Raw genomic sequence first — 25,163 nt, forward strand, 5'->3', positions numbered from 1 at the left:
ATAGAATTGATTCTGCCAGCCAGCGAGGGAAGCAGGCATCTGAGTCCCACCCCTGCACTAGCAGTCTTCACCCCTCCAATCAAACCCCTGAGCCAAAGTTAATCTGTGCGCTAATGGGCATGAGCTCTTTCTCACTTAGGCAGAGAAAAACATCGCTGCTCTGTCCTCTGGCTGAAGATCTGGAACAACATGGCGTTTGAAGAGAGGGAGTCTGACACAACAATCAGTATCTTTGTGAATTTTTGTGCTGCTGTTCCGACTTGTTTACAGTTGACTTAAGGACAGAGCAACTTTGGTTCTGAGTTTTAGTTAAACAAGCTCTCCCGAGAATGCATAGCAATGGCTAATCTAGACACAGTTCATCTACAGAGCAAGAAATGCACAAGAGTACACAATGCAATGCAGGGGAATAACATTAAAGATTTTTATTCATAACTTCAAATCATGGCAAGCGCTGCAACAGAGAGAGAGAAAAAGGTTTTTTTTACTAAGTATCAATCATTCCGAAAGATAAAAAAAGAAGATTGATAAAAGAAAGAGAGCGAGTTTTTACAGGAAAGTAAACCACTGCGGGAAGGAGCCTAAGGAGAGGTCAGCGATCACCGCTTCCAGTGAGCCTGGCGAGGGAGGGAGGGAGGGAGGGAGTTCCGCTAGCCTGCTGCAGACTGCAGACCTCAGGAGCTGCAGTGATTCCACAGAGCTGATCATGCTGGTGCTTGAAAGTGCCTTTGGTTTTTGGTTTTCAGGCACCTTAAAATAATCTTACAATTTTAAGCCACAATCTCATGGTCAGATTTAACAAAATAAGGACATCCATTAACTAAGGCAGCTGGATGGGAATGAAAACTAGTCCCAAGACTAACTTTAAGGACCACATTTGCTTGAGAATGGAAATCATTGCTGGCTTCAAGGGCCCCTCCTTCAACTGACAGCTCCATCCCCCGACCCCCACCCCCCTCCCCCCCACTCTCACCCACTTCCCTTACATGCACATTCAACTGTCAACCAAAAGCAAGCAGCCAAGGTCACCATGCACATTTCAGGATGCATTGCTCATTCAAGCAGGCTAGCATTTCAGTATTGTCCTGAAAACCCATTTTCTCAACTGAAATCGATCAACAAAGGGGCTCTTCTTCACTCTGAAAAACAATATATATACAGTTGACCTCTTGCTGAGACTGCCTCCCTCTGTGACTCTGTACACACCTGGACACCCCCCTCTTGGGCCAGGACAATGGGAAAGAAGAAGGATTCTGGACAGTTTGTTGTGGATGAAACCCACAGAAAAAGACTACAGAACAATTCAGACCACTGTTTTTCCTTCCCTGAGCGGAAAGAGTATCTGTGAAGAGGAAAGCAAGATTGGATTCTCTGTACTCGATTGGCTTTCTGCTCACAAACAACTGATGCAGGGTCAGCATGGACACCACTAATCATAACCCCAGTGATTTGTGTGAAAGGTGGGTACTGATCCAGGATCAGTGCCTGGGACTGTAGCCCATATGTAAGTGTGTTTGTGACTGACAGTTTAATGAGGGAGAAAGTATGCACATTCGACCTGCCTTGGGCAGAGAGGGAATAAGACCCTTGACCATGTGACTTGTTATCTGGCCAACCAAGCATCTGAAAACTGCTTTCAAAGTAAGCCGGGACAACAGGAATGGCAAACATTGAGGCACCAATGAAAATGAGAGAGAATAGAATCTACTATTCCCTACTCACAGTTACACAGACAAAAAAGGCATTTTTAAACAAAACAAAAAAAAAAATACAGGGCAATTACTATAAAATGGTATGCTATGTTTTGTGTGATGAGGCTTGTGGGTGTTGGGTCCCTGAGCCTCCGGGAGTCTGGCACCTCTTTTAGAGTGAGAGGGTTTGGTACTCAAACTGTGTGAGGGGCAAGTGGGGACCTGCTGGAGAGCGCCACCCTGTGTGGCTCTCAGAGGAGGACGGGGCATTTTAATTAAAGACTCCAGCACTGACAAAGGCTAATGCAAGTTAAACACGACACTCGCTTTTCTCTCATATCTGTGGATATAATGCGCATATTCCTAGGCACATATGCCTATATAAACGCACTCACTCAGTGTCAGGCCAATTTTTCTAGGCAATGTAACAATAATAATGCGGAAGGAGACAGCAGGAGGCTGGTAACAGCACACGCCACTGCTTTGCAAAAAAATAGGGTAGAGTGTATGGCTGCTCTCTCCCACCCTCAGCCTGCTCAGGGCCCTTAGATGTGCAAAGTCTTTTATCAGAAACACAAGTCCCCCCACACACACAGGCAAGAAATCTGGAGCAGCTCGCAGCATCTCTGCCACGCAGAAGTGCCCAATGTCACTGAATATGGAGGGGGGGGGTGTGGCACAGAGCCTCCAAAAAACCTCAGCGTAGAGCCATGAAACTAATAAGCATTTGCCTTTACATTTTATAAAGAGCGAATGAGCGAGACAGAGAGGAGAGAGAGGGAGAGAGCGAGAGAGAGAGAGAGAGAGGAGAGAGAGAGCAAGAGAGAGAGAGAGACAAAGAAGGAGAGAGAAAGCAAGAGAGAGAGAGAGAAATGGGGAGGGGAAGAGAAAACAAAGACAGCTTGAGACAGAGCTCTCTTTAGCCGTGTGATTCATGGGTTCCCGTCGTCGGTGGATCTCATAATCACAGCTAATTGCCTGTCAGCAGAGGTGCCGCTCAGCCGTCCGTCTGTTATGTAATAGCTCAGAGGCTCCCTGTTCCCCGGGCTCTGGAGAGCAAAGTCGGAGCAGCGCTTGTGTGTGACAGGATTTGAGCCGGTGTATCCGACTCTTCAGGTCCTGCGGCAAGGTAATTTACATGGACAGGACACAGACAGATACAATTCATAAGCAAACGCTGATATAGGCACCGACAGTCCCCTATACTGCCCTGAAACACTGTCAACAACATTCTCCTTCAGGCCTGACTGGCAATAAACACTGCCACCCGCACAACTCTGCTACCCAAAACATTTACCACAAACAGCACCACCCTCAACTCCAGCAGGACTGAAAGGATATAGTTAGTTACCTGGAACAGCATTCAAAACTAAAGCAAATGAAGGAAACCGCTGGAGCTGAAAATCTATGGAGATGTTTTCTAAGAATGAGACCGCAATTTTCTCGAAAAACAAATGAAACAATTGAGACCTGGCTAACGTGGCATGAACAATTAGAAGTGTGGGACACGAGAAAGGGGAAAGACAGGGATGAAGGCACAGCGATTGAGGTGCACCTGAGTTAGACTGACTCTCTCGGCAAGGCCCGCCCAAGGCCAGTGACCACACTTTCCACTTCTCCTGCCTAAAAAAATATTTCTTTTATATGCGTTACAAAATCTATGTACCTAAACTCGACATCACGTGGAGATCTGCTGTCATGTGACCAACTGGCCAGGGTCTGGGCCACACAGGAGAGTCAGAGAGCAATCTGCACATGACAGCAGTGCCCTGATAATGCCCAGCAGAATGTGATATGCAGATTATGCTGACTGTTTGTTTTCAACATGAATGCAGTGCTTGTATCTGAAAGAAAAGGTCAGCCAGGTTGGTCAATGTGCTTGTTATAGTGTTGTTTATCAGTGTAATGATCCATGCTATATTTGCATTTGGCATATCCAAGGCAGAATATTGAAATAAAATCAACAGAGAATCCAAAATTGCTTTCCTGGTCATGATTGTAGTCTTTACCATCTCCCCCTCTCAAGGAGAAATGAGTCCTACAGCCCTTTTGAGGCATCCTCAGGTCTCTGTCCACCCTCTCTGTCTTATGCACAACATGGTATGCTCTGATGTTCCAGGGTCCTGATTGGCTCGTAGCATGTCACCAAAGAACATGTGACCTGCAGCTGTGCACTATGCTAATTCACCATAACCACACAACAGACAGCATTAGTTTTAAAGGGAACACAGATATTGTATTGTTATTCAGACTTTGTGGTCTGAGGGCTGTACAATGTTTGGAAACTGTTAAAATTGATATTCAAAGAAAGATAGGATCAGATTAGTTCATCAGAGGTTACTTTTGTTCATTTGAGTCTACAGTTTCCTTACAAAGCAATTGTCCCCTATAGTCATTAGTGCTCCTTACAGACATAATCATTACGGGCAAGGAGTAAGGATTTAAATCAAGGCCAAGACTTCCTAGAATTTGTGTAGGTGGAACTTCCTGAGTTTCATGGTTTTACAGTCAAAGAAAGTGACTTTTAAACTCCTCAGGCCATCCTCATAATTTAACCAAAGCAACAATTTATCCAAAAGGACACAGTGGATAAAATCTGACTCATTGTGTGTTTTCCTGTTTTAATAACAAATTTGCTATGCTATATGTTCAAGGACCACTGATGTTGCAATTTGGCTTCCTCTAAAACATAAATGTCAATCTTCTGTTCCCACTGTAATGAAAGAGACTGAGGTCTGCAAGGAAAACCAGTGAGAGAGAGAGGGAGACAGAGCTCTCAGCAAAGAACTGAGAGAAAGAGAAAAAAAGTAGGCAAAAAGGATCAAGAAACTGTGATACGGCAGCAGAGGGTTACGAAAGCGTAACTCAGTAACATTTCGTAAGGAAAAAAACAACAGAAAGTAATTCAGAAAGGAATAGAAATCCTTGCAGAAAAGGACATGGCAGTGAAAATAACAAACAATATCACAGTATTCTCTTTTAAAAAATTCAGATTTTTTTTCCATTGTTTTTTTTTTTCCATTAGACCATATCACACAGTGATAACAAAGAGATGAGAAACCTACGGCCACATTAGCTTCGTGCAAACCACGGACACAGCCACGCCGCACAGTCAAGGAGATCAAAGCATGACGACGCATACAAAAATATAGAAAATCTGAGACACAATTCACCTCCTCTCCACTGCATCACTGAAATCTAGTATTTCTGTTTTTTTGTCTATTTTCCAAGTTTTTTTAACCAAACCTTACACTTCTAGCACTGAAGGGTTACTTCAAGAACATTCTGCTTGTTTAAGACAGCCATGAGAGTTCTTCTTCAGAGAAATTCAGGACAAAAAAAAAAAACATCTTCCCACAACCCCCCAGGTACATGTTCTCATGATCAGAATCATAATAATTATCATAGTAACATCATGTTGAATGATAGAAAACTAGTACAAGAAAAGCACACCCTTATTTCATTAGTCTGTGAGAAATATTTTTTAAAAGACATAATCTTGTCAGTTTAAGAACATTCCAGCATATGCTTTATAATTTGTAGTGACAGGTTAATAGATTGGCATACTCAGCAAGCCATGCCGTTTGAGGAGCTGTAGTCTTTCACGCAAGGAGGGATTTAGGATGCCATGTTTGGATTTTCATTGAGGACAATTTGGTCAGTGGGGGGAGGATGGATGGATGGATAGGGGGGGTGTTAATGGGGGAGGGTGGGAGTTTCATAACAGTGGGAATAACAAACTGTGCTCAAGACCACATCAGCCCGCATGTTCATTTCAGCACTTGCAATACATGCAAAAGACATTTTCAGCTTTTTAAAATCATTTTTGTTCATCAGTTTTTGTCCCTGTGTACTCTTTAAGCCTTTGACCAAACCCACAGGCAACCGGTTTGTGCCAAACACAGAGGCTGCAGTCCATCCCTCCCACTGCTGACAACGATTGTTTGGACGCCGCGACACAAAAATATATATCGATACATTTCAAACCAAGCAGGGAGGAGGGAGGGGCAGAGCAAGGGGTGGGAGAGTAAGGGAAGCAAACACAGAGTTAGAGGAAATAGAATGGCCAGAGAGCAAAGGAACATGCCAAAGAAGTTTCAATAGGGAACAGAGACCATTGGCAGAGAGGTGGGTGGGTTTGGGGGGGGATGAGGGGGTGATGCAGGGCACACTAAAAATCAAATGAAAATAAACCCCCGGGGGAGGAGAAGTCATTGCCCCCGCTCTCTCCGTCCCTCGTCCTCCTCCTCCTCGACTTCATCCTCCTCCTCTTCTTCATCATCCAGGGACACCACCCCGGAGGAGGCCACGTCGGAGACCTTCCTGCGGGCGGCGTACGCGGGCGGGACGTCCCGGCAGACGCTCTCGTAGTCCTTGCAGGGCAGGTCGTCGTCCTCGGCCGGGGACAGGAAGGACTCGGAGCAGGAGATGGAGAAGGAGGAGTCGTCGCCGGGCCGGCCCCGCCCCAGGCTGCGGAAGGCGCAGTCCCCGCCCCCGGCCCTCTGCAGCCGGGCCAGGAGCTCCTCCCCGCCCTGCAGCGCGCCCAGGATCTTGGCGGCCAGGTCGGCGGGCGTGGCGGGCGGGCAGCCCAGGTCGCGCAGCAGCGGGTGGTCCTCCAGGCTGCACAGGCTGGAGCACAGGGTGTCGGGCGAGCCGCCCGCGGGCGAGGGCTCGGCGCTGCTGTCCCCCTCGCAGGGCGCCCGCGTCACCAGCCGCTGGCACACGTGGCTGTGCAGGAGGTCCCGCAGGTAGTGGGGGTACACCATCGTGTCTGAGGGAGGAACAGCACAGGTGGGACTGTGAGGGCTCCATCGGTGGAAGAGGATACAGGACACACCATTCGGCGTCATGGGCCACACGACCCCGATAGTCACGCTCACAACCCAATGAAATAAACAAGCAGCCATGTGCCACTGAGAACGGCCAAGAAACATGACTGCGCTTCTGAGGGCGCTCAGCAGTACTGACTGCGTATGTTTTATCATCATTTGTTATCACCGGACAGCAGCGCGGTCCAGTCAGGTAAGCTGACAAGCTGCTTCCAGGTAGCCGGAGAGGCGGTCCGCACCCTCTCTTCTGCCGCACAGGAATCAAATTAAACTTTCAGGAGGGATGAATGGCGGAATATCAAATTGCGCTTGGGAACAAAAAATGTTTTCAGAGGAGGAAAGTAGGGCAGTGGGACAATGGACGCTCCGTGCCATCCAACCGCTTTGGGGGGGGGGGAGGGGGTAGTTTGGACAATGAGGAGCTCTGTGCCAAACGGTGCAGTGATGGGGAGGGAGGGCGTGAGCAGAGCGTGCCACTGTTTAATGCCACCATACACCAGCTCCTCCGTAACTCTTTACTGTGTGGAAAATTGGCACAGCTCTTGTCCTAAACTGACCAACTAAGAGCGAGTGAGAAACAAAGAGAGATAGAGAGAGAGAGAGAGAGAGAGAGAATGAGAAAGAAAGAAAGGGGGAGAGTTTGAGTTTGAATGCAGGAGACAGATAATAAATAAATGAATACAATCCAATTAGCAGGTTGTGGGGGCCAGTCCTAATTTATAAAACTAATGATTAATATAGGATTCCAATCACACACACACACACACACACACACACACACCAGAACAGAGTCAAATCATTTTAAATGCATTAACCCTTCAGGCAACAGCAAAAGTCTGTCAGGAGTTAGATTTCTATTTTGAAAGAACCTTCATCCATTTTCACCAGGAAATGACATCATTGATCAGTGCTTGTGTGATGAACACGTGTAGTTGGGTTGTATACAGTATGTTTGTATTGTGTTTGCGTGGGCCCATGTCTACATGTGTAGAGGTGTGTGTGTGTGTGCATTGCAGGTGCTCACCTGTGCTTTGGGTGGTGTGGGGGGGCTCGTTCGCCGGGGGGAAGTCTTCATCGTAGGAGTCATCATTTGAGTCGTCTCCATCCACAGATGACCACGCTCGGAGCTTGGCCTCCGCGATGGCAAACTGCTCGGCCACACCTGAAGAACACACATCATTAAAGCACGGCATAGAGAGAGATCTCACATACACAAGCACAAGCATACACACACCACACACACGCACAAAAATACACACTCAAACACACATACATGCACACACACACACACACAAAAACGAGCTAACTCACACACACACACACACACACACACACACACACACAGATGCTTGCATTCACATCACCCACAGAATGGTTTGCTAGTCTAATCCCTGAGGCCAGGAGTCAACAGGCATTAGAGCTCACACAGTCCCCACAGTTAGAATAGGCCTGAGCCCTGAGGCCCTGCCTGTAGCAGTGTTTAACAGAGCGTCTGCTGGCATTCACTCTGGAGCGCTGTGTGCAGGGCAGCCCCGCGCTGAGAGGCCCTGCTGTGTGCAGGGCAGCCCCGCGCTGAGAGGCCCTGCTGTGTGCAGGGCAGCCCCACGCAGAGAGGCCCTGCTGTGTGCAGGGCAGGCCTGCTCTGAGAGGCCCTGCTGTGTGCAGGGCAGGCCCACGCTGAGAGGCCCTGCTGTGTGCAGGGCAGCCCCACGCGAGAGGCCCTGCTGTGTGCAGGGCAGCCCACCTGAGAGGCCCTGCTGTGTGCAGGGCAGCCCGCCTGAGAGGCCCTGCTGTGTGCAGGGCAGCCCCAGGCGAGAGGCCCTGCTGTGTGCAGGGCAGGCCCAGCTGAGAGGCCCTGCTGTGTGCAGGGCAGCCCCGCTCTGAGAGGCCCTGCTGTGTGCAGGGTAGCCCCAGGCTGAGAGGCCCTGCTGTGTGCAGGGTAGCCCCAGGCTGAGAGGCCCTGCTGTGTGCAGGGCAGGCCCAGGCTGAGAGGCCCTGCTGTGTGCAGGGCAGCCCCGCGCTGAGAGGCCCTGCTGTGTGCAGGGCAGCCCCGCGCTGAGAGGCCCTGCTGTGTGCAGGGCAGCCCCAGGCTGAGAGGCCCTGCTGTGTGCAGGGCAGGCCCAGGTTGAGAGGCCCTGCTGTGTGCAGGGCAGGCCCAGGCTGAGAGGCCCTGCTGTGTGCAGGGCAGGCCCAGGTTGAGAGGCCCTGCTGTGTGCAGGGCAGCCCCGCGCTGAGAGGCCCTGCTGTGTGCAGGGCAGCCCCACGCTGAGAGGCCCTGCTGTGTGCAGGGCAGCCCCGCGCTGAGAGGCCCTGCTGTGTGCAGGGCAGCCCCGCGCTGAGAGGCCCTGCTGTGTGCAGGGCAGGCCCAGGCTGAGAGGCCCTGCTGTGTGCAGGGCAGGCCCAGGTTGAGAGGCCCTGCTGTGTGCAGGGCAGCCCCGCGCTGAGAGGCCCTGCTGTGTGCAGGGCAGCCCCAGGCTGAGAGGCCCTGCTGTGTGCAGGGCAGCCCCGCACTGAGAGGCCCTGTTGACCGCCACGCTGCACTCCCCTGGCCTCTTGGTTCATGGACGCGGGAGGACCTTGGAACAGCCGCACCAGCCTCCTCCTCCGCCCCGTTCCGCCGCACCCTCAGGAGCCGGAGGTGACTCAGCGCTCACCCCACGCTCGGTGACCGCGGCGGATGTGACGACGCAGGACAGACGGCTGCTGATGCACCCAGGGCGTCACCTCCACTCACCTTCATCTCTCTCTCTCTCTCTCTCTCTCTGTCTGTCTCTCTCTCTCGCTCATGCTCCAGTTCATCAATGCCTACGTCAATTTTTACTCATGCATTAATTTATTGATTCATGTAGCAATCTGCTCATTCTCTCCATTCATCCTTACTCATCCGTCATCTCCAGCTGAGCCCTGGGATCCTTTCCTTTACAAGTAACCAAACGTGTGTACATCAGCATTTAATCTGAGGCCAGGGCTGTGCGGTCCTCCAGAACAGGGCACCTACCCAGCCCTGCAGGAAAACTGCTATCAGCCAGACTTGCAGAGGGAAGAGGGAGCTCTTAAACCGACTCTGCATACCGTTCGGGGCCAAGAGTTCAAGAGGACACCAACGGTTGGGCTGTCAGGACGCCTGTTTCCGGCACATTCTCACTTGTGTAGCCCTGCAAGAGCCTGGAACAGGGGTCGCTGGATCTGCCCTGGTTGCATGCCTAGTTACACTCATATCCCCCACAGCTGAGGCACTGACCCACCGCACAGCGGCAGGGTTCAGCAGTGTGTGTAACTGACTGTGTGGTGTACAGTGTGGACGAGGAAATCAGGGGCTCCTTTCACAAAAGGCGTGACGTACAGGCTGAGATCTGCGAGCGGCGACAGATTGCTCCCGCTCATTTGGAGTGCTTCACACAGAAACTGCGATTGCGATTGCCACAAATTCAGGTCGCAAGGCGCATTCATGGAGACAATCGGCAAATCAGCAATTGTTCTCGTCCGCCTGCCTCGTTTTAGTCGTGCATTGTACTCCTGCTTTTGTGCACGGCATTGTAGCGCTCCTCATCTCTACATGGGCTGGACACGGGCGCCAGAGGGGTCACAGGGGTATCTGAGGGGTGCACTTAAAGTTTCCAGAAGTAAACTTAGACAATGGTTTTAAAATGCTTGAAGCACAGCTACAACATTAGGATCCAAAGATTACAGGTAGCTTGTAAATGGTATCACTTGAAGTGAGACTTGTAGAGCCAGGCTCCTGTTAGTGTTTGACCCAAGATCTTTATCACGAACGTTGCATAAACGTAACACTTAATGCTGTGGAGATCTATATCTTTTGAGCAGCTCCGTAGTTATCTAAATTGCGGTCACGATCATGGAAGGTTTTTTTTTTTGGAGCGTGCCTCCATCCCCGCATAATCAAAGGAAATGCCATCCTTGCAAGTAAATAAATGGATTTGCAGGAGGCCTGTAGTCGTGGAACTTTCATTTGGGGTTTGCGAGCGATACATTTTCCTGAAACGCGTTTTTGACAAGATGATGCGATCTGCAAGTGAAAATCCTCACAAATCGCTGGGCCCGGCTTTGTAATTAGACGGTTGCAGACTCAAATCTGAAATGGACATTGCTTTTGCCCCCTTGAGCAAAGAAAATAATTATCCAGACCAGCATGAGGTAAGTAGATAAAATATGACTCAACACAATAACGGACTCTATCACTCCTGAACAGACCCAAACGGACCTGACTGTAATGGACACAAAGACTTCCAGACCTGGACTCAAAACAGACTGGAACTGTTCGATAGTTGAGTGCACAGATAAATAGTGTAACCTGGAAAATGTTTTCACTTTAAACTTTCATCTTTTTAAGCTAATTATTCGGCTTCACATTGTACACATGTATGATCATCTTGATCTAAAAATATGATCAAATGAATACAATGTGTGGCAGCCTTTAATGGTTAGGGAAAGGGGCTTGTAACCAAAAGGTTGCAGGTTTGATTCCCAGGTAAGGCACTGCTGTTGTACCCTTGCTTCAGTATAATATATCCGGCTGTATATAAATGGATACGAGAAGTTACTCAGCAAAATCTGTGTAAGTCGCTGTGGATAAGAGCATCTGCTGAATGCACATAATGTAATGTAATGCAATATAATACGATTGGTTCTCCCAAGCATAAAACAAGGAAAGGTTGGCCCCGACCGTGTCCACAACGGCAGCTTCAAATGCTGGACCCAAACCCACTTGGCTCTCAGGTATTTGGGTTCCGCTAGACCAGTAAAGGACTCTTTATTCCAGGACTGTGTATTTTCTGGATTTTACTGCTTTTGTATTTTGGAAGGCACACAGGTGTAAATGTACACAGATTAGACAACTAATTTGACTAATTAAGCCAGGAGCATTTGCTGTCACCAAAGCTGTGTGCACACATTTGAGGGTGTGAGTCTGACGCCCCTGTTTTGTGCAGCAGCACTGTCCCGTGTAGGGCATCTCTGATGTGCATTGGGGGGCCCATTTCCTCAAGGCCCATGTCCAGCATGTCGTGAGCAAGCGGAGGGATGGCGGAGCGTGCGGGAGGGGGGCCAGTGTGGAAGAATAACACTGTCAGCAAGATGTGCAGTGAAACTGAACAAACTGACCTCGAGTAACCCTCGGGAGGAAGAACGAAAGTGTGCAGAAACAGCACCGTCATGCCACTGAGGGGGAAAGCCCACGCCGCTAATTAACCTTGGGAGCCTGCAATGCAGGGTCCAGAGAGAGAGAGCTCGAAATGACAGCCAGTTCACTGAGTCAGAGAAAGGCATAGGAGAGCGGGCGCCTGGGGCAAAATCAGCCTGCCTAGAACACTCTGCCTCCCACAGCGAGGACGAGATGGCGGGCTAGCTCCACCGCCACCGGTTTACGCAGCGAAGCTAAAGGCCTGATCCACACATTCGGCCAGTCAGAGGAGGGAGGGGGCGGGGCCTGAATCACACATGCAGGGCTGAGAGTGATAAGCTTTAGCCTTGCAACAGATGCAAGGAGGAGGGGTTACTAGCCTGTTTAATCTGAAAGGAGGCGGGGCAAGGAGTGTGAGTGACAGGGGCAAAACTGTGTAAGAAAGCAGTAGCGCTATTAACATTGGGGGGGGGGGCACAGGAAATACTGTGAATGATTCAGGGGCATGGGAGGGGCTGGGTGAGGGTGGGTGGAAGGAGGAGGGGACAGGGGAGAGTTGGGGGGGGGGGGGTGGTGACACACCTGCTGCGAAGCGAGCCTCCTGCTCCCCCTCGCTGAGGTCAGAGTACGAGTTGAAGTCGGACTCGAGGGCAGCGGGCGAGTCGGTGGGCTTGCACCACCCCTTCCACTCGATCAGGTGCGCCACTCGCCCCTGCGCCATGGCTGTCGGCTTGGTCACATGGTCCTTCACAACCTGGGAGATACCTGTGGGGTGACAGGCATGTACATTACAACAAATAAAGCCACAGTGTGAGCATGAGTGCAAGTGTGTGTGTGTGTGTGTGAGAGAGAGAGAGAGAGAGAGAGAGAGGTGGGGGGGAGACAGTGAGAGTGAAAGAGAGGAGAGAAGAGAAGAGTGAGGTAGGGTGAGACAGGGAGAGGGAGGGGGGAAAGACTGAGAGGGAGAGTGTATCTGTATATTTACCATGTAATGATGACCTTGCCAGTGCTGCAATCTCTTGAATGGTGAGCGCTCTTCTTGATTTTGGCAGCATCTCGACAGTGTCTTCAACATTTACCTGTAAAGGACGCACAGGCAGTCAGGCCCTCTGGCTAGGCTAAGAACAACGTTAGCATTCCACAGTTACCCTATGGCAGGAAGGAAAAGAGGGGAATGCAAGTAATGTCCAGACAGTTTTACAGGCCTGTACGGAAAGTAGAAAAAATTAACAGAGGAACCAAAAACCCTAATGATATTTTGTTATTGTTAAATACACAGAAAGGCATCAGAATTGCACAATTACTGCTGTAAAGACATACACACACTCAACAGGCTTTATCCACAGGTCCTGGGGTCTCTAGTGCACCCTGTGGCAGAAAAGGCCTTAGCAAAAGTGTGAGTAGTAGGTACTGTAATCTCAATAAATAGCTTCACTGCACCCTGGAGACTCACGCAGGGATTGTCTAACCTTCACAGCACCACCCTGACCCTGCACTATACCTCAGGCTAAAGCAGACAACGTCTGCCTATGCATGATGCTACATAAATCCCCACAATACTACGGCGAGACTATATGACTTATGATATAAATAAAACTGCCCCTGGTACTGATCTAACCGCACGGATGGAGTCAGCAGAATGGAAGGGAGGCAAGCACTCTCAGTCTCTCTCGCCTCCTCCTTTCTTATGTTTTGCTGTTTTTCATGTTTTTTTTAATTTTCTTTTTCTGGTTTTTAGAATGTAAACGAATATGCCGTACATTTCATAAAAACGAGGGGATGTGCTACAAACACAGAGCCCAACACACGTGCTTGCCAAAAAAAAAAAAAAAACAGAAAAGCCTTGATTCTAGTTTGGGTATGGTACAGTCATTTGCCAATGAGCAGTGGACTAAAGAAAGACCACCATCTCTGTTCTGAAAACTCACACCGGTGTGACCTACAGCTATTGTATCAAGTCGATGTAAGCTTTTGTTCGGGATTTCTTTTAATAGACTTCAACCACGTGGTGTATGGATCTTGTTTATAATTATTGCCACTGATTAGACACTAAGCCAGGATGTTTATCGTTTATTCATGAGAGTGAAGCATTGAGCAGGCACCGTGACACAGTTTGAGGTATGCGCTAAATACCAAAAGTATAAATAACCAAGGCCCCGAGAGTGCTGATATTTCTGCGTGATTATGTCTGTCATCGATCACAAGGGAATTCTCGGAATATAAAATGCCCACGAGTCAAATGAAACACTCACTATAGCTACCAACCGTTCCTCTACTGCCCCACTGAACAGAAGGCGCATGGAATGGTGAACGGTTTACTATACGCGCTAACAGTGTCACATTCAATGCCAAGTTCTGTGTTTGACCTTAGAGTGCATAGACGAAGTGGAAAAAAAATCTCCCGAGATAGGGTAATTCACACGGTCTAGTGAATCTCTTGAATACAGAAGGTATTCATGTTACCACTGTTCGGTTCGTACACCAAGCTCGTCTGCGGCGTTTACTACCGGTTATTCGCTGCCTCTACGCCAAACATACTCTGTCCCACCCTCCCAGGTAAAAAAAAGAAACTCAATAAATATCTCAAATGAAAAAATAAAACCACCAACACCAGTCCTTCACAAAAATAGCAACACGTGACTCATAATGCAGAATATGAATTTACTTCACTATGAAGGCACAGGATAATAAATCAATCCAAACTCGATATTCTGTAAACGTGACAAAACTATCGAAAAATCCCGCGGTTCAAATGTAATTCTATAAAGAATGGATATATGTTTTTCGCTTGGTCTACCGTGGCTACAAAACAATAACGGAGCGGCGCGCGGATGCAGCAAACAGACCGCGCGAAGCTGGAAGAAAACATACCCTACAGGTTTCAGGTCCTGGACAGCTCCCGTATTTCCGTCAACATAATCCGCAATCAAAAGTGAATACAGCCGCCACAAACTAGTTTGCGAACAATAATGGAATTACGACGCACATCATCACAGCGTAAGAATAAAATGATAATAAGCAAATACATCTGATATTACAGAAACGTGATACCACAATGCCTTCTTCCGTGACAACGCCCCTCGCTCTATCAAAGAAGAGCAGCCTTTCCACATCAGGAAAGGGACATAGCGAATTCCACTTCACAAACATGCCACGTCGATGCTCGCGCTTTTGTAGATCCTTTCCTTGGCTGTGCGGCGAAACGGATCTCGGTGTCCCAACTTTCCACTAAAGGTGCATTTCTATAGCAACCGGTCACCATGGAACGATTTCTCTCAGGATACGCTGCGTGATTTGCGGATGACGTCACATGCACCACTTTCGATACTTACAGCTGCTTGCTGCATCCTTCTTTTGCCTCTTCCTGCCTTCCACTTCTTCGCCGAACATTGAACTTCGGTAGATCCTATGAGCTTTGAGCGGTGAGGACGCATAGGCAGTATTACATTGCAATGCTTGTTGACCAGGCGAAGGCGGTAAGTCGACACGCGTACCCTTGTGATTCTATGGAAAGTATTGTGAAAGCTAGTCAATCAACGTGCACGCGTCGGCTACAATTCTTAAAAGAGACCCCTTATGGTAATCATAATCAAACATATGGCCCAGGTTGGTAGACAAGCTCCAGATATAGGATTGCTGCACAAGATTCTCATTGGGGTAGTGCGTATAGCCTCGGTGCCACGAGGAAATCCCGCGGTAAACAATTAGAGCTGCTTATTTTATTTTATTTTTTCCCCAATTTAAAAATTACGTTTCTGCCAGTAGATTAAAAAAAAAAAAAATCATTCAGCAATTTAAAATGCACGTGAAAACCCACATGTAAACAAATATATGTAAAATAGATTGACGATACTGTGCCTAAATGAGCAACAGTGTTATCGTGTTGTGTTATTAGCCGTAGAGTCACTTGGTAATCAAGACCGGTGAATTATCCTTCGTCTAGTAATCATACAGACCAAACATCTTTTTCATCAAATAACAACGTTGGTGTTTTCACTACCATTAGGTTCTATTGTGTATGCACGTATGCTATTAAACTGCTCTCAAAGCATCCCCATATGTGAAATGCACGATTGGAACGCCATTGCGTTCGAAACATATACAATGTTTTGGATGCAGTTCTAAACGGAGAATTGAAATCCTGTACGCGATCTGCACGGTAATGCAACCTTCAAGACACACAACTTCGCAAAAGCGAGGTGCCCTAGCGATGCGAGGGCGCGCACGCAATACAGAAATAAAATTCATAATAGCACGAAGCCGTTCGAATCTACCATCTATACTGGAGCGATTTAATTCCATTTAGTTGAAGGCAAGAAGCATTACATTCAATGGCATCGAGATTCCGTTCGAAATCCGCATTAAAAATTAATTGCTAATTACTTTGAATGACTTGCGAATAATTAGAAAACTAACTGGTGAACATTTAATAAAAGCAGAATGAATAACCCAATGCGAAATTACTCCTTAACGACTCGTATAGCTTGGTTAATTAGGTAATTATTAAACCAGGAAAGGTTGAGAAAATAATTTTCTGCTTCACATACTGAATTACAGAGTTTCAGGAGAACTCTATTGAGAGATTCTGTCAGCTTTGATTATTTGGTAACTCTTGCCATACATCATATCGCGTTTAACACAGGACACGCTCGAGACAGGCCGGAAACACTCTGTTCATTTCCAACAAATGTACACACATACACATATATATATCATGTATACATGGTTTTTGGGTGGATAATCTAATCTATAGTCTATATACTCTATTCTCCTTCTAATTCTGGGTGACAGGAAGGTGTATAATTAGGCAGGGAGTCAAATGGAAATACAGAAAAATAATAAATACACACCTGCATTAAGAAATACATCTGTTAATATTTGCCATAGTGTTCATGATTTGGTTGAAAAATCGTTATGCCATGACAAACAGATAACAAGGTGAACTGCAAGCTGGACCTTAACTCTGTGCCCAGGGGAATGAATTATGGAAACTTGGAAAAGTGGGTCAGACTGAAAGATCAGCACCTCACATAGGTTCCAGCTTTCTAGCACAGCACGGTGTAAAAGTCTCCGTGCCAAGCAGGTCCGAGTGTTCCCCAAGAGCGTGAGATCTGAAAAGGAACTCTCTGCGCTCCAGTCCACGCGCAACGCACGGTCGACAGGCACTGTGATAGGGAAAGACAGAAACGGCATCTCGCTTTCCTCCTCACAATTCATCAAACCACCAAGGACACACAAATACTTTTTAATATGTTTAAGAGCGCTCAGCAAGCCTTTCATGGTAGCCCAACTCCACTATTATCTTTCAGGACTCAAACGATACAGCCTCAACAACTTACAATTCATTTGTTTCACATCATAGAATTGCGAGCGTCAGTTTTTTACGTCTCATTTACTCCATCAAATCAAAGTGATCAATTTTCCTCTTCAAGATACACCATGCTCCGTTAGATATTGTTGAATGGTTGCATTTTGTAAGGAGGCTGGGTCCACATGAAGGGGTACCATGGTAGGATGTTTCATTCGTGCGGGTGCAGGTGGCCTGTGCAGTCATGCTGTGCCATGCGGACAAAGTGCAGTGACCATTTTACGGTTGGTCAAGCTTTGAGCTGGTGCGCGAAAGGCGCGGGCGTTAGATGGTTAGATGCACATCTTGCGGATACTGAGTTAGCGAGGCTCGCGCCTTCCACATGCTACCTTGGTCAACGCTCAACAGCTCTCCACAAGAATTCAAAGTGGCTAATTTGATAAAAGTGCGTGCCAATAAGAACACACCTGAAGAAATAAAATGTATATACTGACGAATAAATGCCATTCAGCGCTTTTGGCAGTCCCCACGCTCAAATGTGAGAACTCCAGAGACTGGACTAGTATGAAGCTTCACCGACCACAACGAATGACATCACCTCCAAGCTCGCATTCGAACCTATTTCGATATGATAACAGAATTGTGCGAGCTGTTCCTCTGCCGTAAGTTTTGCCGCGTGGCAGGCAAGTGTTACAGATGCGAGTACGGATGGGCCGAATTATTTGTCAACCCGAATTTCCTATCCTTCGTTTCGTGTGCCACCATCGGAGTCTAAGCCCAACATAAAAATGACAGCCTTTTCTACCAGCACATGTCAAAATAGCTTAAAAGTTATCTTCAGTCAGCAATGTAGTTTCGCCTCACACAGTAGTTTGGTGTGATAGAATGTAACAACCCCCTTAGTAACTGGGTGATGAAAAGTGTCAATTAGAGGATCATTCAGGCAGAAGGGTCATAATCGTGTATCTTTCTCAGCTGAGGTGGCTTTGGATCCTGAGAACATTTTCACAGATTCGAGTAGAATAAGTTGAATACAGTGGATGCTGTCGTAAAATTATATGGCGCAACACTGAACAGCATGCGTTACGTGTTTCGCACGTTCCACAAACAAGAGCTTAAACCAACGAACGTGAGACATTATTCTGTACATAGACGTAGTGTAAGCGACATAAATACACGCTCCGTCCTCTGTAGCCTTAATACGTATAGAGACTTGAAGCCGCGTTGTTAAAATGAATTAGAAATATATCAGATGTAGAAATAAAAAATATGAATCCATTTAAGAAATTGTTTCAAAATTCCATTTATATAATACAGAACTGCATAAGCTTATCTGAACTTGGCCACACAGTAGGCTACACGAGTTCGCTGCAATAGGCTCGTAAGACTTCAGAATAACAAAAAATAAAACCGCAACGAAACGCTTTTATTATATCTTCCCATTCTACTCTATTCCAAATGATGCTGTCATTTAACTTGTTTCAGTTACACTGAAGTTTACTTCCATTGGTACACATGGTTAATTCATCTCATGTCATTTTAGAAGAGTGTACAATTAATTAAATACAAATACAAGTTGGCTTTGCACCATTTGGCCTACAGCGCCTATGACCTGTTTTTGAATCTGATCCTTACTATTCTACTGGGTCTAAAATAGTAGCCTCTTGTTTTACCCTTATCACTCGCCAGCATAAAGACTCCATTAACGGCCGAGTTCAAATTGCGCACTCTCTGATAAGTCTTTATATGCGGTCTAAGGGGACATTTAGGATCAAATGCCCTTTTATTTCCATTGAAAAGTTTGTATTGCTTAGTGTCCTGATGGGTCCTGGCTCCTAGTGGTGATCAGAAGACCTGTGCTTTACGGATGGGCATTTCAACCAGAGATAAAGTCTGTCAGTGTACACCTTATCAAATTGGATGGGCATTTCCCATCACTTGTACCTATGTTGATATGATACGGTTCAACAAATAAAAATAAAGAAAGGTTTAAATGACCGAATTTTGTCGTGCAGACGATCTCGTGCCACAACTCATCCGCTGAGATCCCCTTCACATAATTACCTGTCGCTATGACAGCACATCGACATGTTGCTGCAATTGTCGGATTTTAAATGAGCAAATCAATAAACGCACAAATAAAATAAAATAAAAAAACACTATTCTGTGCCACGAGGGAGTACATTCAACATTCTATACGTGAATATATTTGTTCTGTCAATTAATCTGTTTAGCACTATTCTGATGAGCTAATGGAGGTGCCGTAGGCTAACTAATGTTTGTCACAAGACGTTAAATAACGCTTTGCCGCATTCACGTTAATCTTATTGGACGCAGACAAATGACTGCGCGCAACAATGGGTATAGTCGAATTACTAAACGTAGCATTACCTCGATTGACGGACCAGAAAGATTTACTTTCGCTTATGAAATATTTTCATATGTTGCAAGATCAACAAGTTTACACCGAAGGACACTTGTTACTTGTACTAGCAGTCAGGATATAGACTAGTATTTTTTGAGTAGGCCTCTCTCTCTCACACACACACACTTACGCACGCACACACACACGCACACACACCATTATAAAGCGGATTCAGATTTTCCAGATAGTAGGAAAAGGGTAAATTGTAACACCAATAGTTTGACCAACCAATGCTCAACTGAGGTATCGAACACCGAATATCGTATATTCTGTAAAACCAACTCCCTCTCTTGACCTTAAACAAAGCGCAACAAAGCGTTTGACACTTTACCTTAAGGTTCGAATCGAATCGTTAATACTTCATTCAAGCAATAGCCTATAGCTAACCACATCATGCTTCTTATTATATGTCAGCATTAAATTGCAGTGGTTTACGAGATGTCTTCATTTTATGTATCCTTACAGTACGTGCGCGTCTGTCTCTATTTGTTTGTTTGCATAAACGGCATTTGACTTTTGCTTGGGTGCACTGCTCCGCAGGTCTGTCCTCTAGTTGTCATAGTAACAGCATCGAAACGTTACAGCGCATCCCCATTTCCCCCTGACCGTCTGAGAAGACTAATGAAGAATAACGGTAATTGGGTCAAGACAGCACACAGTGATGTCATGGTGACGGGAAGGTAGAAAGGGGAAGGAGAGTGTGTTGTTTCGCCAATGACCATAATGAGCTCCTGGGATGAAAAGCGAAAAATAAAGGAAATGGCATCTTTCGTCACCAGTTGAATACCATTATTCTTTGGGGAGATGCTGCGAATATGTTGAGAGTAGGTGGCGCTTGATTTTAAGTAATTGCTTCTAATTAGGCAAAATCAATCCGTACTGTCGCTGGATAATTGTACCTGTTGCAATACTAGGCCATTCTTAATCGCAAAGAATGTAGAGGACAGGACCAGCAAATGGAAAAAAACAAAAACAAAACATGTTTCAACTGTTTGTTTTTCTGTTTGAGCCAAATGTCCTTCAGTTGAGGGCAATGCACCCATCAGCTAAGGTAAAAGGAGTGTGTTAAACGCTCACACATTTCTCCAACCTAGATTTAAGCAATGGGATATATTTTTAATGGTCGTTGACAAATAAAATCAAGATATGCTATTATTTACTTCCTTCTAATCAGCACTAAAAATATTAATGCCTACCATAAAAAAGCAGGGACATAACTCGATATACGTAACAACAGTCGCAACATCTGGTGTAGCATAATGTTTCAACTTTAAGATCACCTTCCATACGTCGTATTTTGGGAACGTGTTTATTTCTAAAGGGCGAGCAAAACAGTGCTATGGAACCTTCATTCAAGGCTGTCATTCGTTGCTTGTGTTCTGAACAGTCTTGATGACAAATACATCATAAATAATTAGGGAGCGGCAGAAAAAGGTTAGCGATAAAGGTGATAAAAAATAAATCTGATGTATTTGTCGAGGCTACAGAAAAGCGAGATGGTCGTATTTCATGTTTGCTCATGGGTACAAGTTTGTGATCTCGAGAGCGCGATGAATGTGGCGGAGCGTGTGATTTGTCGCTCATTCAAGGCCCCCCGTCAAATTAATCACCCCTAAGAGGGAGGGAAAAGATGTGTCAAGAGGAAATACGGCGAGTAAATAAAAAGGTCATCATAGCTATATTAATGGACAGATCATTGGCAGAAAAATAATATGAACAACAATCGTAAGATTAAAAAATTGGTGTTTCAACAAAAGAAGCCTACTCGTTTGCCTTAAACGTCAGAGCTCTCGTTTTGTCTTTTCATTCAGAAATATGTAACGGTTAAAAACATATATTTATTAGAATTTTCTTTCTTCATTTTAGAAATGGACGAATTAAACAACAGGCTATATTTTCAGAGGAGTATACTGTATACATTGCATACTCGAGATACAGTAATTCTGTCTTACCTTACAGCTAAAATTGGTCATTGCAGTCAAAATCATTGCGCCTGAAAACCGACTGGTCACAAATATGATCCCGACCGTGCCAAACACCGCAGCCTGATAACTGAGACCGCAATTCACCTTTGCCTCGCTAGGCACCACGAAGATCAAGAATTAACACTCTCGCACTGACAGTCCAAACAGTCCAAACACGCCGATGCTCCAGCGGTTGTTTCCCGCTGACTGCGTCAACAACACTAAAGGTTTGTTTAAATTCTACCCTGCTTAAGCCACCGCAAACATTGGCGCACGGCGCGAGCCTCCAGATTCATAAGCTCCATCAGAAGGGTAAATTGCCCACACTCTGAAGGAAAGCAGCTCTCAGTAATACATCAAAGAGCCAAGCCAGATTAATAAAACGCAAATTGCCTTAAACGGTACCCGTGCTTTGAGGTTTGAGCGGTACCCGTGCTTTGAGAATGTAACTCAGCAAAATCAGTCTTACCAAGCTGGGTTTTCGAGCCGATACAGCCCATTATCGTGATGTAATTGTTGTCTTTTAGTTGGAAAAATAACCTGTTTCCCTTCTGGAAATGTATCTCTGCGTACCTCATCGACTTGTAGTCCCTTTCTCTCTTCCTCTTTCGCTAAAGGATTCCCGGTGAGTCCTGCAAGGAGATCGACGTGCTTGCTCTGAGGGCGGAGAAAAGTCCAGCCACTTGGTTCTTGTGCTTTGCCTGAATTTATTAATCTATTTTTCTATATTGTAATAACTTACACTTTTAGTGGTTTTATTTCCATCCCAGTAGTGATTTGTGCCTCTCTAGTCTGTTAAACTGAGCACCCCCACGCTTAAGACTACGTCACCCGAGGAAAAATCGATGCGTCTGTTTCAGCACTACTGCCAGTGGACAGCGATTGCCAAGACGGGATCAGCAGCAGCATTGGCCTCGCACGGGGAGGTTTCCTTCAGCAGCCGCCAGTGAAGTTCACACACACCAGCACGGGATCTAATCTCTGACAGCCCCGCGTTCTGCGTGTGCTCTACTATCGCTGGTCCTTGAGAGGCAGACGAGCCAGGAGCATCGGTCCAAAAACCATGTGAAAACTGGCTATATAAATCAGGTTTAGTTTTTTTTTTTCAATATTGGGAGCGGAATCGATCCTGATTGGATAAAATCACCCAATCGACCGGCCTTCTACAGCAGCGAAAGAGGAGAGAAGAGGAGAGAAAGAGGCGGGTTGTGTGGGAAAAATACATTCGCTGCAGCTAATGTCAATTTAAATAAGAGCCTCCGTTCTCAGGCGACACAGGTTTTTTCCCCCTATTGATTTAAAAACATAACAAGAATTACAGGTCTCCCGCGATTTATGCGCAGTTTCAGTGACTTATATATATATATACACACACACACACACACACAATGTTATATGTAATCATTTAATTTTTAATTATTACATACATATACACATTATTATTATTATTATTATTGCTAATAATAATAATAATTTTCAATTATTACAATATCGTAGCCTTATACCAACCTACTTAGCTTTATACTAGACTGTGCTGGTGAAACCAATGGTGGAAAAAAGTTGTGCAACAGTGATATTATAAATTAGTTTAGAATAATGTAATAGGCCAATAATCACTGTATTTTCTGAAATAGGCCTATTCATGCACCGTCCTGTCCCTCTAATACCTGAATGCCCCATACAGACCTGAGATTGCTTTAAGTAGCCTAGCAATGAAAAACGAGGTCTTCCAGAAGGTCTTATTGAAAAGACCTATTTATAACCTATTTATTGGGCGCTTGTGTATAAACTAGCGTCGCCAACTTCAGGCCTAGCCTATATCGAATGGACATAAAGATGCTAATAACTCATTATTGCCGAAAATGTCAGATTTATCCTAACTGCAAGTTTGTTAGCCCGCTTTCAGCCTAGTTTATGAAGATAATAAAACATTAGCACATTAGCCATATCTCCAGAGATAACATTAGCACCCATTATACCAAACTGAACAATAGCAGGTTATATCTATATATTAACTTCGCATAAATAAAAAGCGTAAAACAGAGTACACTTGAGCCCTCCTGGGTTATCAGTTTACAGTTACGCTTACTTAATACTGATATATTGCTATGTAGCCTACGTCCGCAGATGAAACAGAGATTTAAGTTACATTAGAAAGAGAGATGGTCTTTAATGTAAAAATAAAGAAGGGGGTTAGATGAAAACAGAAATTTATTATGTTGAAGCACGGCTACTGAGGAAGCTCTGCTGAAAAAGTTAAATAGATTTATTGTTCAAGGCAGCGTCGGAAGGCTCTGCATTACGGAAAGTGTAGTTTCGTGTAATGTGCGTATCAGATGGAGTCCTACATGCACAGCACCATGGGCAGGCAGAGGACGTTAAAGACATCTAACTGACCCCGTTACGTTAATTAAAATGACGGACGAGTGCCTTGTCTAATCGGCGCGCTTAGGTATTGCCCTTCAAGTTACTGAGACAAAAAAAAACAAACAAACAAAAAAAAAATCTCAGGGTTCTGACTGACCTTTAGCACGATACCAATTGCACATCACGATGCGTAGAGTTGGAAAGTGCTACAGGAAAGACTGAAAGACAGGTCCCTCCGACCTTCCATCATTGTGGTTGGAAAAGAAGAGCCCAGTGCAATAGTTAGAAGGGAAGAACGACACTCGATTTAGCTCACCGTCTCAGTTTCATAAGTTCAGTCACTGACGATTGACTAGGCCTACTGAAGATCCTTTACATCCAGTCTTGCCTACACATAACGTGCTTGAACAGAATATCGTTGTGTTGTCGCGACACCTATTGGTCAGATACCCGACTGCAATTTTTCCAAATTGTGAGACATTCCGTTTCGCTGAATAAGAGAAACATTTTTAAATCCTTTATTACTAAGCTTCATAAGCCACACCGGCGGTATATAATACGATATAATAATAGAATAAATTCCTAAAACAACTCAGAAACAACTCGAATGGCCTTAATTTCAAACAGACTCTGAAAGAGAGGATACGAATAATCAATGTTTAAACAGTGTGGTAGCGTTAACGTAATCATAGCATTAGGCTGCGTGTAAAAACTCAAATCGTAAAAAGGCGGCCGCCTCCTATTGTCAATTACGATGCGGACTGTGAGAATGGGAGATCAAACAGAGTAGCGGTTAGCATGCGAGCATGGAGTACATAAATAAATAAATAAAACTTTTTCTACAAGCAGGCTCTACAGGAATAGACATTACGTGCGAGCTCGAGATAGAAGCCTTGGTCCATCTTGGGGTTTGAGGCGGAAGAAAGGACAATACATTAAAGCTTACGCGTGCCATTGGGTTTTCGATAGGCTACCGTGTAATGCTGGATTGAATCCCGTGATTCCCATTCGTACTTTCTGTCCTTCCTCTGCAAACATGGTGTCACACCCCGCGCTGTTTCCTCTTCCACGAGGAGATGTGCGGAGCTGCAATGAGTACGAATGGCCAACAAACACAAAGAACAAAGGTGGTCAGACTGGGTCCAATGTTGTGTTTCTGTTTGCCCATTACTTTCTCCTTGGAGCACAGCAGGCTCCACGATGGTGAAGGGACCCAAGGTGGCAATAATGAGGAGACAAAGTGTGATATATAATGTCTCAGGTCTGCAGAAGTTGGCTGTGATTTCTCCAGCCTGTATCCTTGTGCTGATGGCGTGATGAAACTATGCTCTTACCTTGTATGCTCTGTAAACTGAAGTCTCTGGAGGTATCTGATATGAGCCTGGTTGATGAATGCCATGGCTTGCTGCACTAATATAACCTCATGAATAGAATGGCTT

At 45.8% G+C, this 25,163-nt stretch overlaps 1 protein-coding gene across 6 annotated transcripts; it reads right to left on the reverse strand.

Moving 5' to 3' along the window:
• Positions 1-400: 400 nt before the first annotated feature.
• Positions 401-22,402, reverse strand: fam131ab (family with sequence similarity 131 member Ab). 6 transcript variants are annotated; one of them, XM_064302261.1, is made up of 5 exons: positions 21,931-22,402; positions 12,646-12,739; positions 12,243-12,425; positions 7,545-7,682; positions 401-6,462 (listed from the first exon to the last, which is right to left on the reverse strand). In XM_064302261.1, the coding sequence occupies exons 2-5, from the start codon at positions 12,713-12,715 to the stop codon at positions 5,903-5,905; spliced, it is 951 nt and encodes a 316-aa protein (XP_064158331.1). In that variant the 5' UTR covers positions 12,716-12,739; positions 21,931-22,402; the 3' UTR covers positions 401-5,902. The 6 variants fall into 6 exon arrangements, with proteins under 6 accessions (XP_064158331.1, XP_064158332.1, XP_064158330.1 ...); XM_064302262.1 differs by having other exon boundaries at positions 21,827-21,962; XM_064302260.1 differs by lacking the exon at positions 21,931-22,402 and adding an exon at positions 21,346-21,812.
• Positions 22,403-25,163: the final 2,761 nt, after the last annotated feature.

Source organism: Anguilla rostrata, chromosome 12 (assembly GCF_018555375.3).
Source record: "Anguilla rostrata isolate EN2019 chromosome 12, ASM1855537v3, whole genome shotgun sequence".
Lineage (NCBI taxonomy): Eukaryota > Metazoa > Chordata > Actinopteri > Anguilliformes > Anguillidae > Anguilla > Anguilla rostrata.